Source organism: Polistes fuscatus, unplaced genomic scaffold, assembly GCF_010416935.1.
Source record: "Polistes fuscatus isolate 324 unplaced genomic scaffold, CU_Pfus_HIC Scaffold4, whole genome shotgun sequence".
NCBI lineage: Eukaryota > Metazoa > Arthropoda > Insecta > Hymenoptera > Vespidae > Polistes > Polistes fuscatus.
The window spans coordinates 8,593,507-8,613,130 of record NW_025113118.1 but is presented as its reverse complement, the minus strand read 5'-3'; the positions used below and the strand labels follow the sequence as shown (position 1 = coordinate 8,613,130).

The 19,624-nt window shown below is 29.6% G+C and overlaps 1 protein-coding gene and 1 long non-coding RNA gene across 3 annotated transcripts in view; one reads left to right on the top strand and one right to left on the bottom strand.

Moving 5' to 3' along the window:
* The window catches only part of LOC122521348 (low-density lipoprotein receptor-related protein 2), a 52,650-nt gene that overhangs the window by 19,204 nt on the left and 13,822 nt on the right, over positions 1-19,624 (bottom strand). For both annotated transcript variants that reach the window (XM_043642007.1, XM_043642008.1), the window contains exon 2: positions 1,492-1,614. In XM_043642007.1, coding sequence (XP_043497942.1) covers positions 1,492-1,614 — 123 coding nt within the window. The remainder of the gene's footprint in view (positions 1-1,491; positions 1,615-19,624) is intronic.
* LOC122521354 lies at positions 2,214-4,308 on the top strand. The gene is made up of 2 exons (XR_006304745.1): positions 2,214-2,529; positions 3,797-4,308. It is a non-coding gene; the product is annotated as an uncharacterized LOC122521354 (long non-coding RNA).

The window sequence follows — 19,624 nt, the reverse complement described above, 5'->3', positions numbered from 1 at the left end:
ATGATGATGAGATTGAAACATATATTTTTCTAAGTTAAATAATACGCGAGAAAATATATAAATCGCAATAGAAATAAATTTAGAATAATTTATAAAGGAAAATATAAATTTGTTTTAAACGAAGGGATTTTTTTGTTTGTTAGAATCTCAATTGCAATCAATACGATAGAAATAAAATCAATAGATAAAAAAATGTTTACCGCATAACAGACACAATAGTGACGACACGCGATGGTCATTTATTCAGTAAAATAATTATTTAACTTACATAACAGAGAAAAAAAATAAAAAAAATACGATATGTTTCATCGACAATGTAACAATAAAAATAAAAATAATAATAATAATTATTATTATTATACATCGATATCAAGTATAAGACGTAACAGTTTTCCTGTTTTCGATTAAAAAAGAATCTACGTTTTTGTTTGATTTGATCATTCGACGAATATCGCGTGTCGGAAATTAAATAATTTCGAGAACGAATTCATCGAAATTTTTCTATGCGATAAATACAACCATCTAACACGATTTCAATCTTATTATTTTATTAATTACATTTAACAAAGAATTTCGTAGGATAATGAAACAAAACAAAAAAAAAAAGAAAAGAAAAATGATTATTAAATTATTAAATTTATCGTAGAAATTAGATTGTCGAATCATCATCAACATCATAATCATCATCATCATCATCATCATCGTTCAACCCGATTAAATTCGTACGGTAGAAATATGTTCGAATTCTTTGACGTAAGAAATAAAAACGAAGAAGAAAAAGAAAAGTCTCTGGTTTAGCGGTGAAATTAAAAAAAAAACGTAAATCGTGGCAGTGGGTCCCCATTTTGTCGAGTGTCGTTCGTTCGTTCGTTGATTCGTTGGTTTACTAGCGGAACTTTTGCACGTCGCACTTGAAAGAGGGTCATCAACGTCCTCTTTCTACCTACCTACCTATCTACCTTCCGGTTTAACATCGTCTCGCGCATAACAAACGTTTCTTCGAAGTTCAAAACTTTGGTAAGCATGAGAGTGCACAAATGGGAAACGAGAACGTCCCGAATCGTCGCAATTTTTCTACACGGGAGGAATGGGGAGGGGGGAAGAAACCAAATCAAATAAATCAAAGAATTCGCAAACAAATCTTTAACCCCCACCAACCCCGCCCCCCTTCCCCATACAAAAATCTTGTTGCTGAAAAAATACAAGAAAGGAAAGAAAATCGAATGAAGTTTTGACTGTTATGAATTATTTGTTTATAAAAAAAATAAGAAAGAAGTTATATTCAATTAAGGATATTTATTAAACGATTAACGAAACTCGACAATTTTTCTTACCCCCTTTCCTACCATTCCTTCTCTTCCACCTTCTCTCTCACCTTTTTATTCGTAAAAACACAAACGACGTTAATTATTATAAGTTCTTCGTAGGTTGAAAATGAAAATATATATATATAACGTTTATGTGTAAATACATGGTTTTGTTTGTACTTACGACACGATTGAAACTCGTCCTCGGCGTTCTCGCAGTTACGTTCATAGTTGCAAACCAACAATGCCGGTATGCACTTTCCGTCGAGACATTTGAACATGTTAAGCCCACAACCGCTGCCATCGCCTGTTAACAGAAAAAGAAAAAGATAGAATTTACACAAACGCGTTTGTTATATCGTCGTATAAATATTTCAACCTCAAAAAAAAAGTCGAACAATTTATACAAAGAATTATATCTCGTAAAAAAAAAAATTAGTCGAAGAATTTGAAATGACGTATAAAGTCAACGTATTGTAATAATAATAATAATAATAATAATAATAATAATAAGTACTCCCGTTCGAATGAATAAATAAATAAACATATTAAATGGTAATATGTATATTTTTTATTCGTTTATTATTAACGACATTTACGTAAAAGCAGGGGAGGAATAGATTGGTGGAACGGAGAAGGAGAAATAAATTATCATACGTAATATATCGAACGACCAAGAAAAAAAAGATAAAGATAAATGATACGTATAAATAATATATATATCTAATATTGTAAGATAAGTATAGCATATAATTATTTTTGTGAGTCACTGTAAATTGAAGGATGGTGAACGAGCTGCTTGCTGGTCGAGTAAGTGTGAGAGATAAAGAGATAGAAAGAGTACGAGAAAGAGAGAGAGAGAGAGAGAGAGAGAGAAGGGGATAGGATGAGGTGGAGTGGAGGAGGTTAGAAAGAGGTGGGGAATCGAGTCGAGAACGATGTTACTGGCGTGATAGGTGAAAGGTTCAATGCCTTCTGCCATGCCAGGGAAATGTCTGTTTCTAATGCCGTTCTAAGAGAACTCGACTGAGAGAACTCGAATGAGAAACTCGGCTAGGATCTTCGTAGCATCCTCTCCTATCATCTTTTCTCGTGGGATACTCGCGGCTTCTTTCAACGATAATACTGATGCTGGTACTGGTACTGTTATTGGTGATGGTATTGGTGGTGGTGGTGGTGCTGCTCTTCAAAAACACTTTTCCTTGCGCCACATGGATTCTTGGTAAGAAAGAGAGAGAGCATGGTGTGTCTTGGATAATGTTAGGTAATTATACTCCTTTCTTTCAAACCAAGATTTGAACAAGGATTTCAAATAAAATTTGTTAAAACTTTAGACCCACCCCATTGTACCACTATCATCGACATTTAATGTTTAAATGCAACGATTTCCTTGTTTATCCTGTAATTCTTGATTTTATTATATGATATAAATTATATTTGTAATATTTTTTAAATTATATGTTGTTAAAGAAAATCAGAGGAATTTACAAAGAAAATGATTTCTTCTCTAACTACAACACCCCTTGTACGTTCAAATCCAATAACAGTTTTCCTCTTTTGGTTTTTTTTTCCTATTCTGTGTTATTTGCATTTTATCTCGTGTTCAATTATATAATATATTTACAATAATATTTTCTAATATAATTTGTTTGTGTTCGAAAAGTAATTTGATCTTTTTTCTTGTTGGTTTTTTTCTTTCTATGGTTAATATAAAAGAAGATATATATATATATATATTCATTTGACTGATATAAATACTATCATAGATTTTGTTGTAGAACAAAAACCACAACAGAAAAAAGATATTTAATTTTATTTTCATTTTATATATTCGAATAAGAATTTGAATATACGTCGCAATGAAATTATGATTAAATTTATGTTAGATCTCGTCGACCAATTTTGACTTGAAAAGAAATATCCTTTTTCTTCCTTTTTTTTTTTCGAAATATCTTTGAAGAATCTTTTTATATGACCTGACGTTCAAATAGGATTCATGTCGAGTAACATAGTTAAAACTGAGCGAGAAGAAGCTTTTCCTTTTCCTTCTCCTCCTTCACCACCGCCTCCTATCCCCTTTGCCGTGTTTTTCTCTGCTCACGGTCGTTCAACTTGCGAAAAGAATCCTTCCGCTAAGAAATATCGTAAGCATTTTATTGCTTGAGAATCAGTCAATGGGAGAAAGTTTTTCATAGTGTATAAAAGAAACGATGATACTGTGATTGCGTATAAAAATAAGAATTTTTTTCCAATTATACGAAGTAGTAGACAGGAGGAGAGAGAGAGAGGAAAAGAAGAAGAGGGGGGAGGAGGAGGAGGAGGAGGAGTAAATAAAAACTTTGAATGCTAACGAGAAGTTAGAAATTAATTAGCAGTCTATTTTTTTCTTCGCCCCCCCCTCCACCTCTCACTTACGATTTGTAAAGTTAATTGGTAGAGGTTACGTTAATTGCACGACAATTATTTTTCTTTATTTTTTCTTTTTTCAGAAGATTGAAGAGGAATCGAAAGAAACTTCTTTTTCTTTGAGGATAATTAAAAAAAAAGAAGAAAAGAAAATAAACCTACAAAGGATTTGGTATCTTTTACGAAAAAGATGAAGTGTATATATATATATATTTTTTTTTTATTTTTTTTCACGGTCGTGCACACAGTTATGCAAATTATCTAACGCATTTAACATTCCGCATTCGTCATCTCGATATGACGAGGCATAAAATGGTGACTGAAAAAAGAAAAAAGAAAAAAACGTCCACCACGACCTTTCAACGTGTCTAATATATCATCACGGAAGAGAAAGCGTTTGCTATGGTAAAATTTACAAAGAAAAATTCGCGTGGGAGGATATAGAATATCTCTTTTTGTTTTTTTTTTTTTTTATTAAGTATAATACAATTGTAAAGTTCAATTCTTTGATGGACAGATATTGGATCGATCTTTATGAACTTATCGATACAAACTACGACCTTCGAATCGATAATTCCTGACAATGGATTGAATCGAAAAGAAAAAAAAAAAGTAGTATCAATATGTAAATTAAAAAATGACACACACACACACACACACAAGAATTAATTTTACGATTTATATATTATAACGTTACTTTTCTTATTATACTTTCCTATTTATAATTTAACATTATGATATATTCAGAATAATTATCATAATTATCGATACAGATAAAAATTGTAATCCATATAAATTGTGAATTAATTATCAAGGACAAATTCGACATTCGTGTAAACGTTTCAAAATTCATAACTAATTTCTGCTGATTACGAAATAAGATAATTTTTTTTTATTTAAATACGGAACGTTTCGTAATACGTGATAGGAAACCCGTTTGAAAAGTTGACACACAGGGTATGCAAAAACAACGAACAGAAATTTACGGTAACATCATATTTGATAGTGTTTCAAAGTTACAGTCACATTTATGTTTCAATAATCCCCGAAAGTTTATCTTCTCATAGAAGTTGTTCATAATGAACCACCACGTTCCTTTTGATTTGCATCGTTGCATACTTGCGGTCGTATCATCGAATTCAGAGATCCCTTTCAAAATTCCAAATATGTGTTGTCGAATACGTTGACAGTTTTCTCGTACACGTGCAAGAAATTCTTCGATATTGTCGATAGGAATCGAATAGAACAATTGTTTTCGAATAATTTCAAAAATGAAAATCTAATTACGTGCTTGTAATTTTGAACTCACGAGTAATCGATAATAACGAAGTATTATTACCCCGAGTATTATTAATAGTGAACTGATTAAAACGAAACGCGAGTAAATATATATATTTATAATAAATAATATAATTAACAATTATATAATAATATAATTAATGATCACATTTATACCTATCGTACATTATTTTTGTTTATTCCTGAAATATGAGTCCTCAATCTTTTAACATAGTCAAATCCTATACAATAATTTATTTTTTTCATAAATAAACGATCGATACTAAATTTTGAGAATAAAAACTCCAAGAAACGAACAAACGAACATTTGTAATTCGAGTTGTTTCGTATTCGATGTTCGTTCGAGAATTATTTTGCGCTAATGTGAGTTTGTTCTCAAGCATAACCGAGGATAAGTATAGTTTACATGTTTCTTATGTATATGTGTATGTATGTATGTATGTATGTATGTATGTATTATAATCCTACACGATCTAACGTGTCGGTGACACGACTTCTTCTTCCTACGTTATGGGGAACATTCTCAACGAGTGTATTAAATAAGGAGACAAGTTTTCTTTGATGGAACGTTGTTTCTCCTACGAGAATGTTTTTTTCCTTTTATCGTGTCTGACGCCTTTGTTAAAGAATATTTCAATTTTTTGTTTTCCATGTAATACCAAAGATTGGAAGAAGAAAAAATAATTGTGTTGGTACAAAGTGTTAACGAAGGAATCAATTAGCTTTCATTTCAAATGCGAATCTTGAAATTCTTTTTAAGAACAAAAGATATACTTTTCTTGTCATCTTATCGTTTGTGTGCTTTTATACAAGAGATTTTTATAAATTTATTCCTTTATAGTCATATTTTACTTTTTTTTTGTAATCCTATAAAGTCCTGAAAAATTGTGAAATTAAATACGAGTATTTGAAAATTTTCTTGCGTGAAATTGTAATGTATATTACTTCCAAATGACGTTCGCACACATATTATTTTTCTTTCTTTTTTCTTTATATTATATTCGATAATCGATATATTGATGATATTATAATATCTCGAAAAATATTTCATTTCGTTATCGAATTAATTTGTGTTTAGTATTTAATTAAATTTAATTTATGATAGAAGAACATGATTGTAAATTGAAAAATGAATGAATAATAAAATATAGAATTTTGATTAATATTTCATTTGGGATTTCATTTTCTCGATAAAATGACTTTTGGAACATCCTGTATAAGTATGAATGTGTGTGTGTATGTGTGTATCTTGAAAGTATTCGTCTGTAGCTCGATACTAAATCGTGTTCCAACCGAGTCGAGTTTACGTTCATTGAGTAATATACATACATAGATAAATATATACATGCATACGTGCATACACGAAAGATCGATTATGTTTGTGTGGAATATCCGCGTGTCCCACATACATGGATGATTGGACCTAGCTAGTAACATAACTATGAAGCTGACGATATCCGTAACGAGCAACTGACGAAAGTGTATTATACCAGAGAGAATGAGAGAGACAAATACATACATAATGAGATGCATATATATATGTGTATATATATTTTCTATACATTCAAATTATTCTAGATTATTATTGATCGTAGGATATTTATAATATTTAATTCCATCCTTTAGTTCATTTCAATTATGATAGATAGAATATTATTTTAAATGTCAGATTTGAAAAGTAAGAAACAAATAATAAAAAGAAAAAATGTACTCATTACAATTAGTTCATATAATTCAAAAAAAAAGAGAAAAAGAAAAATATATTTTCTATGCATTCAAATTATTTTAGAATATTATTGATCGTAGGATATTTATAATATTTAATTCTATCCTTTAGTTCATTTCAATTATGATAGATAGAATATTATTTTACATGTCAGATCTGAAGAATAGGAAGAAAATAATTAAAATTAAAATAACTTTACGTTCAAAAAAAAAAAATCGTTTCATTCATAAATTATTTAATATGATTCGAAAGAGAATGGAAGGAAAGATAGAAAGATGTTTCAATGCATCTCGAAAAATTATTTGTAGAATATTATTGATTTTTATCTTTCGTTATTTCTCCAGAGTAATAGAAAGATTTCCTTTTACGTGTCACACTTGCAGAATAAGAAAATTATCAAGAATACAAAAATTCAAAACCTAGATTCACCTAGATCACCTGATATGACAGGGAAAAAAGAAAAAAATGAAAAAAAGAAAAGGAAAAAGAGAGAGAGAGAGAGAGAAAGAGACTATTATAGAAACTTTTCCATTATAGAGATCCTTGAATCCTTCGTCCTTGGACGAGAAAGCAAGTCTCCGAGGCACCGATCTTGCAAAACTATGTCGTATCTCATTCTCAAAAGGAGAAAAAAAAAACTAGAAGTGATCTAATGTTAGAAAAGATCTAAAGGACATATCGAGTAGAACTAATTTCTTCAGTTTCACTATTTAAAAAAAAAATTAGAAAGAAAAGACAAAAGATACTAATTCTGCAGATTTCTACGATCATCATAAATAAGAAAAAAAATAAACAGAAGTTTCAGGAAGTAGTATTATTTGTGTTTCTTTCTTCATATACGTGAAATAAGAAATAATACAAAAATATAAAGAAACAAAAGGAAAATGATAAAATCACACCTAATACATTTATATACACAGAGTGTGTCAATTAACGTTTTGGTAACTTAACAAATATTTTACTTAAATATACAGGATTGTTTTATTAAAGTAAGATTTAAAGTAACATCAAATGTTGTTCGAAGAAAAATTGGAATGATTCAAACAGGCACGTACGTTGCTACAAAAATTTTTCTTCTTAAGCCATATTATTTTTAATGATATCAAAGGCAGCTTCATTTTTTTTTTAAACACCTACAATAACAATCTCTTACACATCAAGAATTCAGTTAAATTATAATTTATTCAAAATCATTCAAGAGATCACGAACAGAAACTTTGAATAATTCTGATCTGACACATAAATTTCATTAGTTTCACGTTATACTTAAATCAGAAATTTCACGGAAGTCACTTACCAAATCGAATGGATTTTAATCAATTTAGGATTGCATCAAAACTATTCATTTAGTTTTTTTTTTCTAATATCTTGTTTACGAACGAAGCAATACATTCAATAATTATGACTCAATGAATCTATTAAATTGATTATAATAATCCACAATACTGATTTCAGAAACTTCATCAACAATATATAATACAATTGAACAATAAACGTAGTTTAATATTTTCAATAATAAATAAGTACATTTTAAAAGTTACCAAAGAGTAAACTGACTAACATACTCCGTATATATGTACCTACATATGTGTATAATAATGATAAGAAGAAGAAAAAAAACAGGAGAATAAATCATAATAAATCGCATTAAAAGGGGAGGGATGGAGAGGGGGGCGGAGAAGTAGGGAAAAAAAGAAATCATTCATTCTGGTTGGATAAAGAGTAGAGAGACTTATAGTAGGAGTTAGAGAGACAAACAAAAGTGGAGAACGGTTTCTTCGAGAGTCAAATACGAAAGAAAGAAAGAAGAAGAATAAAAAGAAATAGTATAGGTGAGTGATACATAAATGTGGTTGTATATCGTATATGTTTGTATGTGAGCAAGTAAGTGTGTTATATACCGCCTCATACGAATGATTAAATGTATGTAAGTGTGTTTGTGTGAGATAAGAAGAAGGAAGGGAAGGAGACGGGTTGAGAGGAGGAAGGAGAAGAAGAGGTGGGCCACGGTCTTGGAAATGCAACAGCAGCAGCAGCATGCAGCATGCAGCATGCAGGCAGGCAACAGCAACGTTCGTGCCAGGCTGTGCAGCCTGGTACCAGAAACTGTTGGGAGGGAATATGCATCGAGAGAGGACGGGTGCAATGCAGGAGTGCACCGAATGCGCACTTGCTAACATAAGCATTAACCAAACGTTCATTTTTATTACTACTACTACTACTACTACTACTACTACTATTTTATCATTAATAATAGTACTAACACTACTATTACTAGTTCTACTATTACTCTTCTTGATTGTAAGATCAACAACTTTGATCTTTATCTGATAAGATCGTAATTTTTCCTTACAATTTATTTCCAGACAATTTATAATTCCACGAATAGAGAAATGGTTTTTTTTATTCTTGTATACGAAGAAGCATAAGATTGATTTATTCCGTTTTGTTTCATTAATAAATTTGATATTTTTTGAATATAGAGATAGGTTGAAAATTTATGAGATTTTTTTACTTGATTATTTCTTCGAATTGTAAGATATTTTTTGTTTTTCGTTCATTTTAATATTTATTTTTTTTCTTTTTTATAAAGGATAGGGTAAAATATTGAGAGAACTTTTTTTGTTTCTTTTTTTTCTTTTTTGTTATAATTGATTATTATGATCTTTTTTTCGTTCGTAACTTAATAATGTGTGCACACATTCGAGTAATTATTATACTTATATATAGAATTGTAGATTTATCAAGGACTCGTTTGAACGATTATTGTTGATTGATGGAAAAGATTGTGTAATGATTATACGAATACCGAGAGATTCATTTAGATAATTTGGATATATTTCTTTCCTCTTATTTTTTATTTAATTCCTTTCCAGAAATAAATTAAGCGACTTAAAAAGATTCCTTTTCCAATAATTCATAATAGATATAATTACGATATATTTTTACAAAAGATAAATATAAAATAATTTTGCCAAATTCACACATTTTATTTCATTATTATTTCTTATCAAAATATATATATTTATCGTAAATAAACGTACAAACTTCTCGTTAAAATAATTATAATATAGTTACAATATAATAATTACAATTATAATATAATAATTATATATAAAAATATCACAAAAACCCCGTTGGAACGATTTTTCTTATTGAACATCGACGAGAAAAAAAAAGAAAAATATAAAAAGATTATGTAACAAATTATGAATACCAATAGAAGTTAATTATTTTTTTAATATTATTGTTGTTATTTTCAGTTAAAGTTTCGAATGAGAGAAGAAGTAAAACTGAGAAGATAGAAGGGTTAAAAGGGAGGAAGGGGAGGGATAAAAAAAAGAAATAATAATAATAATAATAATAATAATAATAATAACAATAACATCAACACAACAACAACGAATGAGCGAGTTAATTGGTACGTTGGAAGACGGATTCGTGTTATGAAGAAAAAGTGACGTAGGCGCTGGCTCGTACTGGCTGGTACCAAGAGAACTAGAGAGGTTTACAAGTATGTTAGTCAAGTAGCATAAGAATGAACCCACCATTCTCTCTATCTATCTCTCTCTTTCCCCTCTCTTTTTCCTCTTCCTCACTCTCTCTCTATTCCTCTCTCTTTCTCTCTCTTTCTCTGTCTCTCACCCTGTGAGTGTTTTTATCTCATTCCGTTTCTGTTTCTATTTCTCGTAATATCCCCCACACACACATTTTTTAACACCTTCCTTGTATGCCAGCGGTTTTAACGGTATTACCCAATCACCAGGATTTCCAAATGACTAAATTTCATTTGTCAAGAAAATTCCTGCCGTTTTTATTTTTATAATAATATTTTTTTCCTTGTTGAAAGAGAAAAAACAAACAAACAAACAAATCTTTAATGTATTCCTCTAGCGAATTCATTGTAATTATTGAAAATATATTTCTTGGGAAATTGTTAATTCTTTCTTCCATACACGTTGTTGATCGAATTCATTTCATTTGACGTGAACAAACAATTTGTCGGATCGTTTGTCTCTTTTCCTTTTTGTTTTTTTTTTATTTGGAAAGTTTAGAAAAAAAAGAAATTCCGTACAACCGATGCAAATTTGTTAATTACGCACATATGTAATTCTGCTTATCGTTTTAAACGACAAGTTAAACGATCGTTCATTAGCTCGTAACGTGTTATTAGATTACACGCGAAAATGTCATATAATTGTAATAACAATCTTTAATATTGTCAGATAAATTATATTATTTTTTAGTATAATACGATTAACACAAACAAGAAAAAGAAGAAGAATAAGAAGAAACTTGATTTTTTACTAAGAAAATGACTTGACAATTTAAAAATTGATTTGCCCTTCTGAACATCTTTGAAGATCGTATTTTAATGGTGATTCATTCAGCTTTTTAATCCTAATAATCTTTTAAAATTTTTTTTTTTTTTCTCCTCCCCCTTTCCTTATTTCTCTCCTTTTTTTTTCTTTGTCTTCTTCTTTTCCTTAACACGATCGCAATAAAAATGATATACGAGAGAAACAGGTATTTAATAAATATTAATGTCTTTCCGACGAGTTTTTTTTCTTCTTTTTTTTTTTCAAAGTAGGACGTTTAAAAATAAATTTCTTTCCTCGCGGCATTCCTTTTTTTCTTTATTTTTTTCTTTTTCTTTTTACTCCTTATCAAAAATTGTGCAAATTCGATGGCAAGGAAAGTAGGTTGAAAAGTTTTATGATTAAACAAGAATCGTTTATTTAATTACCAATCATCGTCGTGTTATACCGATACCTGCGATTTTAAATGCTACGAAAGATAATTCAAGAAAATTTCAATCATTTTGGAATCTCTGATTATTAGTATATAATAATAATAGTATGTGTTAGTATTTTCTGACACATTGTCAATCACCACGAACAAAATTGATGAATTGCAATTCGAATTGATGATTGACCAACCCATCTTCTTCGTATTCATCAGATTCAACCCCTTAATAATTTATTTATTTATTTCCTAAACTCAGATTTAAACTCGTAGTAGAAAAAAATGTTTAAAATATTCACATCAAAATCTTTAATTTTCATTTGTACGAATTAAAATGGTTAGAATATATCGTTGAATTAATCGTATAACCAATTGTTTCTACGTTAGATTAAAAACATGTTAACCCATTAAAGTGTATATTATATAAAATATATATATAAATATATTTTTTTTATTCGATGGAATATATCAATGACAAGAATGCGTATTATTGACACTTTCTCTTTCTAAAGAAAAATGCATTATAAATGACGGCATTGAACGTGGAATTTTTCATCGACTATCATAAACGCGTGTAATGTAGAAAAAGATAAACATCCGATTAATCGATCGATCGATGATGATGATGATGATGATGATGATGATGATGATAATGATGATTATGATGATGGCTCATTGTGTGACATTTAAACGAGTCTCGAGAAAATTGCCAAGTTCCCACGTATCGTACAAACATCCACGCACGCACACACACATATTATACGCATAAATGGTTGCATAATTTATTGCGAAAAATTCTCGCGTACCATTTTGACAATATTAATAATTCAATTCAAATTCTACAATTTTTTTTTTTTTTTTAACTACTTTTATATACTTTCAGTGCGTTACAATTATAATGATAAGTATAATAATAATTACATAATTTTAATTTCCGTTTTGTTTCATGTATATATATCATATTCAGTATTGTACTACACTGTAATTAATGGCCTTTAGGGAGCTTAGGCTCTAGGGTCAATAAAATATAATTAAATAAATAAATAAATACGTTTTGAATATGAGAGTTACCGTTGACTTAAAGATTCAAATAATCCAATTAGTTATCATCTATGATCTTTCGCAAAATTTGTCATTAGTATTCCGTTCGAAAATAAGATCGAATTCGACCTAGAATAATATCACTATCGAAAGATCGAAACGAGGTGCGAACGTGCGACCTTAATTTCTTCTTGGTTCTCCCCCTCCCTCCTTCCCTTGCCCACCTCCTCATCCTCTTCGATTGCTGGTGCAATTACTAGAGTCATCGTAATCTCCGGAGGATCCATAAAGGAGCATTCATTAGGATTGTTCGAAATGTCTTTTTCTTTTTTTTTTTTAAATTACCTTCTTCTTACTCGTACGAGTAAGGGAATAATATGCATATTTTTTTTTTTCCAACAAATTCCCGTTATCGAATCTACTTATAGCAAAAAAAAAAATAATATCGTCTCTACCGAATTACGTTTTTTGCGTATTCAGTTCTTTTTTTTTTCGGAAAAAAACCTTACAACAACCCGGTTCACACAAAATCGCAAAAACCCGCGAGATAAATTTCAATGACCTGTGAAATTTGTTCTTTTTTTTGTTTTTTGTTTTTTTACAAAAGTTTAACGCTACGAGTTTTTTACGTAACAATTCATTCGGAATCATTTAAAATACATTCTATGCATACATATGTATATCGTAAAATTGAGAAAAATGTTCGATAGAAATTTTAACAATTCCCCCCAACGATGTAGAAAAATGTTCATCCGCAAAACAACGGGACTGGTTATTGCATTTGTTGATTGAAATCAAATTTTCTACGATTTAACTTTCGTTTCGTGCTTTTCTTTTTTTCTTATTTTTTTTCCCATTTACAAATTGATAGCAAAGAAATGTACGAAAAAAATTATATATACTCTCGTGTTCGTTAAATTATTCGATAAATAAATATATTCGTTTGCGAAGATTGGTCGAGGTAATAAAAAAAAAAAATGTTATTGGATTTAGACTCGGGGAAAAAAAAGAAAAACATAAGAAAGAGAAGAAGAAGAAGATTTGCCAAGACACTTGTTCAAGGAAACTAAAGTTTATATCTTTCGAATATTGATTGATTAATCGATTTATTCATTTCTACGTTTGAATAAACATTTAAAAAAACAACAAACTCCCCGTAAAGTGGTTTTCTCGAGGTTAGGAGAACACTCGACGTGATTCTCTTTTCTCATTCGTTTAGATTAGATTTCGTAGAATCGAAGAGAACCAGTTTGTCGAATGGCATTTGCTACTACAAGAGGGGGAGGGGGAGGGGGAGGGGGAGGGGGGAGGGGGAGAGCGGAAGAGAAAATTTATAACAAAAAAAAAAACATTCACACTCAATAGTAACGAATAAGTGACGACTGATAATAGAACACACACATACAAACATAAATTACTATAGGAAATATAAAAAAAAAATTGTAAATCGCGGAAGTAAATGAAAAAAACCAACCAACCAGGGTTGGTGTTGGTGTTGGTGTTGGTGTCGTGTTATTTCTTTCTGTCCACGGCCAGAAAGTCACGTTGGTAACGTGAAATTTGCTCGTACCATAGAAAGTGCTTCTACCGATTGGCCTTAAATGGTGCACGACTGGTATACCAAATGCGCTTGTCAAGAAAGAAAGAAAGAAAGAAAGAAAGAAAGAAAGAAAGAAAAGAAAAGAAATAAAAAGCGAGCGAGAGAAAATAGATATACAATCCTAATGCGAATTAGGAAAATAATGCAACATTTTCATTTCCTTAAAGTGTTATTATAAGATCATAATATCATTTCTATCGAATAAACGTCATATTTCATTTTCTAAATATCCTTATGGTGAAAACTAAAAACGAATCAGATAAAAATTCTAATACGAATTAGGTAAAACAATTAAAACATTTTCATTTTCCTCATGAAAAAATGATGCATCTCGTGTTACACGTTTGTACGATCTAATTTATTTCTCTGTTAAGGTGTACAATAAATATTAAACCATTAAATATGAAATGTCTGATTTCTAATTGAAAGCAGTAGGGAATGATCGGACGTTTCATATTTAATGATCTAATATATAATCATTTTTTTTTAACCTAATCAATGCTATCCTTTCTTTTTGACTTTTCATCTCGAAAACCATAAAGATTTATTTTTTCATTAAATTTGTATATACATATATATATTTGTATGTATTGAAGAAAAAAAAAAGATGACGAGAAAGTGTGAACGTCCCTTTAAAGATTTTCTCCCTTCGTTAGATCATCAATGCTCGCCATTGGTTTACTCGTGACCTTGTACATAGAGTAGGAGTAACAGCTAAACAGAATCAGTACACATTGAACACTTGAATGGCATAAGCTGCATATATATATACATAAAGTAATATATATATGTGTGTGTGTGTGTGTGTGTGTTTGAATGACGTTCGTTGACTGCCATGACGACGACTGATCTAATTATTTTCGAACGATCGACAATAGGCCAAATAGATCTCTTTGGATTTCCAAGATGACCCCGTTATATCGAATCATTGCACTTTTATTGCATTTTCGTGTCGAGGAAAGGTTCAATGGATAACGAGCATTCTTCTGGAAAGATAGCAGAAATTCCGAGAATTTCATCGCTCTTCTTCCTCTCCTAATCTAAATTATTTTTTACTTTTTTTTCTTTTTTTTTTTCTTCATCTTTGCATAAAGTCGTAGGTAAAGACGGAAATATGCTATGCACGAATATCGTATTTTTTTTAATCTATTGTATAATAGTATATTACGTAAGTTTTGAAATTACGTTTACGTAACTATATTGTTTCGTTGTATTTGTAAGAAATATTATTATAATTATTATTTTTTAATACGTTTTCAGAACAAAGGCAACGTTTTTCAAAGAGATTTTACAGAAATATTGAAAGATCGAATTAGATAAAATAATTGAAGTCAAATAGATGGAATGATCAAAGTTACAAGAAAGGGAAAGACAATACAGGAATCCTGGACTACTAAGGAAATCTCTAGGAACAGGAAGGAATTATAGGAAGGGATAAGGAAACGTACGTGGGGGTATGGATTAGATGCGGGAATATCGGGAGAGGTGGGAAATCAGGAACACAGAATGGAAGATTGTAGATTATGTGAACTAGGAATAGAACGTTTAGAACATGTTAGGTATTGTTACTAATTTCAGAAAATTACGGATAAGGGAGTTGGTAGTAGTAAGAGATTGAAATATTGTTCGAGAAGGAGGAACAGAACAATTGGAATGTGCATTTAATGGGGGAAAGGTAATCCCCTTTATTGTATAACTTTGCCGAAACTTTTGAGAAAGCATTGACGAAGATAAGAATGAAAGATTGATGATTAAACAAACGAAATAATAAACGTAAGATCGTTGAGACAAAGTGTTAGCATTTTTTTTCTTTATATCACAAATACGTGTTTAATTAAATCTATATGTAATAATCGTGTATTAATAATGAATAAATAAATAAATAAAATAGAAAATAATTGAAATGATATAATTTGAGAATATGCACTTTTAATGTTCAAAAATATGATGAAAAAGATGAAATATATTTAAGTTACTTTAATTTAATAATCGCTGCAAATTACAAAATCTATTTATATCGGGTTTCCTATAAGTAATTTAATAAACATACAATTGTATATATATAATTTGACCTAAATAAATTCAATCCTTCGGATCGATTTGATTTTACAAATATAACAGAACGTAACAATTCGATTGGCGATTGTGTTTTCAAATTATTTTTAAAATTCTTTTATTAGGAGGATATATAGAAAGTATCGAACGATAAATAAGAAAGAAAAGAAATAACGTTTATAATGGTTTTTCGTTTTGCTTCAATCTCACGTAACGCGACGTACAACGTGTGACGTGTAAACCCAAAGTGCAACGCGTAAAGTGCAACGAGCCGAGCGTGTTCGTGAATTAGCACGCCTAGTACTAATTACTATAAACGTTTCGCCAACAAATACCCTTCAAGTATATACTTGGAATATAGGTGGTATTGTGGTTGAGCTTTTAAACCTTTCTCGCGTGTAAACCTGCCTTTAGTGGCCAATGAACACGAAGGCCAATCTGAGTTACAACAAAAATTATGGACAACTCATTACTCTTCTTTTTCTTTTTTTTTACATCGGGTAATTTAGAAATGTTGCAAGGAACTTATTTTTTTTTTCTTTTTTAACCAATACTTTCTGTTTTCTGTTTCAATTTGTTGTTTTCGTTTTTATCAAAATATTTCTCGTGTTATTTTCATTTTGCAATTATTTTTTTTCTCATACGAATCGAATCGATCTTTTTTTTTCAATAATTTTTCTTCTTTTCGCGTATTAACTTAATTCATTAATAGTGACAGTAATTAAAGAACTGTAATTTAATGGTTCCAACTTTATATTATCATCATTATTATTATTATTATTATTGTTGTTTTCTATTTCGAAACAAACGGAAGTACTAATACGCATAAGAGAATTAAATTCTCTTGTCGAGGTTTAACTCGGTAATAATAAATCAACAATTAATTTATTATCATTCGATATTCGTGCTCGGAATAGTCACAAATTTCAATCTAATTAAAGTGGAAAGATCATTTTCATATAAAAATAGGATGTTACCATCTATTGTAAGTTCGATTTATGGTTGAATAATTAATATAATCAAATTCGTTTTTACATTTTACTAATAATAAATAAGATACTGAGAAAATGAATAAAATTTTAGAAAACTTTTCAATGTATATGTATAATTAAAAATGAACCGAGTTTCTTACTTAAATTTTATTCACTTTGCAAAGCCCTGAAGTGACAACGGAGACCCATGGAAAGATTCATCGTACAATTCTAAATACAATCTTAAGTATAATATTATCAATCAAAGTTTGTAACCGTAAAAAATAATATTCAATTATATGATACTTCTATAAATTATAATTTTTAATCAAAAGTTTTTCGTATTATTAGGGTGAACCAAAAGTTCATTCGTTTATTGTGTTAATTTCAGATAGTGCAATTTTTTTGGAAGCTCAATAAAATGACTTTATATGCATAAAAGTGAGATATTAATATAAAAATAAATAAAAAATTATCTCAAACACACACAAAGAATAAAAATTAGGATGTGTTAAATGCATTTATAAATAATAACACGTTAAAAATCCGGTTCTTTAATCTGGAACGTTCGCGAGAAGATTTGGTTTCGATTCGATCGAACGAACGCACCTTAAGAAGGAAATGTTGACGATGAAATAAAAAAAAGAAGAAGAAGGAGAAAGAGAACACAAGAAGAAGAATAAAAAGAATAAGAAGAAGAAGAATAAGAAGAAGAAGAAGGAGTCCTCCTCTCAGGCCGATTAACCGCAAAACTGGGCCACGGAAAAAGGAGCTTTGATGAAGCGTAGCAAGCAAGCGCGTGCATGCCTCACGATTACCTGATTGGCAGCATCAATAAAAGACCGGGATATCGTTTCTAAACGAAACTAACGTCTATGTAACGTAGTAACATAGTATTCTGCTATAGAACACCATGGTTGATTACTATACCAGATCACAAAGTACATTACTACAACATAGCACAGCTAGAACTCGGGGTCTCGTTCTTAAACGCATCCCGTAATAGGTGGAATCACAGAGAACAAGCTTGTACAATAAGTCCTCATTGGTCGAAAGACTCCTATGGTTATGTAGGCCAGACAACTATGGCAATACCAATCCTGGCTAAACAACAATGCTAATATATTTCTCTTTATCTTTATACTCATTCTTATTCCTATTAGATTGTTATATTATTTGCTTATTATCAATAATGGATTCAAACAAATTACTTATTAATAATTATTTGTTAATACTTTGTTCTTTATCTTTACTGTTAAATAATGATAACGATAATGTACTATTATTTGTAATTATCAATTGTAGTCACTAAATTATGTTTATATATTTATTTATCATTTTCTATCATTATTTGTTAATACTTTGTTCTTTATCTTTACAGTTAGTTAATGATAAAGATAATGTATTATTATTTGTAATTATCTATTTTAGTCACTAAATTATGTTTATATATTTATTTATCATTTTCTATCATTATTTGTTAATACTTTGTTCTTTATCTTTACAGTTAGTTAATGATAAAGATAATGTATTATTATTTGTAATTATCAATTGTAGTCACTAAATTATGTTTATATATTTATTTATCATTTTCTATCGTCAGTAATAATGTAACTTTTTTGTTTTTAACTTTATATCAGTTGTTTGTTGGGTTGCTCGTACGTATCAACATTTGTAGTAATAGTAATAGAAAAAGAAAATAAAAGTAACTAAAATATATGATATTAGATAGGACAATAGTCACAGGATACTTCTAACAAATCTCATAAATGAACAGCACAAAAGAGACATATATCGGTGAGTTCGTTAAAACCTTCTCTCCGGTCTGGAATAATTGACAAGTGGTAATCGAATTGGCATTAGCAAGTGGTACGGAAATAAAGCAGAGGTCGGTGACACTCGAAGCTGGTCTCACTTACTGCTCTTCGAATTGGTACACCAAATTCGTACGACTGACACTTACAACACAGACATAGACACAGACACAGACATAAGAGAAAAAAGAGAAAAAATATAGCAATAAATATCCAAAGTCAGTCTATGTATGCGTTATTCTCTTTTTATATATATTCTTAACGTTGAATCGATTAGAATTATTCGTTCGAAGTCAATGCCCTTGCGATAACGGAAAGAAAGAATCCTATTTTATCCTATTTAATTTGAATCCTCTTAAAATTGTATTTATTCTATATATCGTTTCTTTATTTAAAAATATTTCTTTTATAATCGAATCGTTAAAATCGTCCCCTTTCCAGTTTCTGGAATTATTATCTCGTGCGATTATAAAAATCGATTAGAATAGAAAAAGAAAAAATTATATAATTAACATTCAGAACTATTGTTTAATACAAAACGATCAACGAACCTTTGACACACTTTAAATTTGACACGAGTAACAATAATTATAATATAATATCATTTTCAAATAAATATATTGTAAAAGATTATATAGCATTGATCATTGAAAATTGCA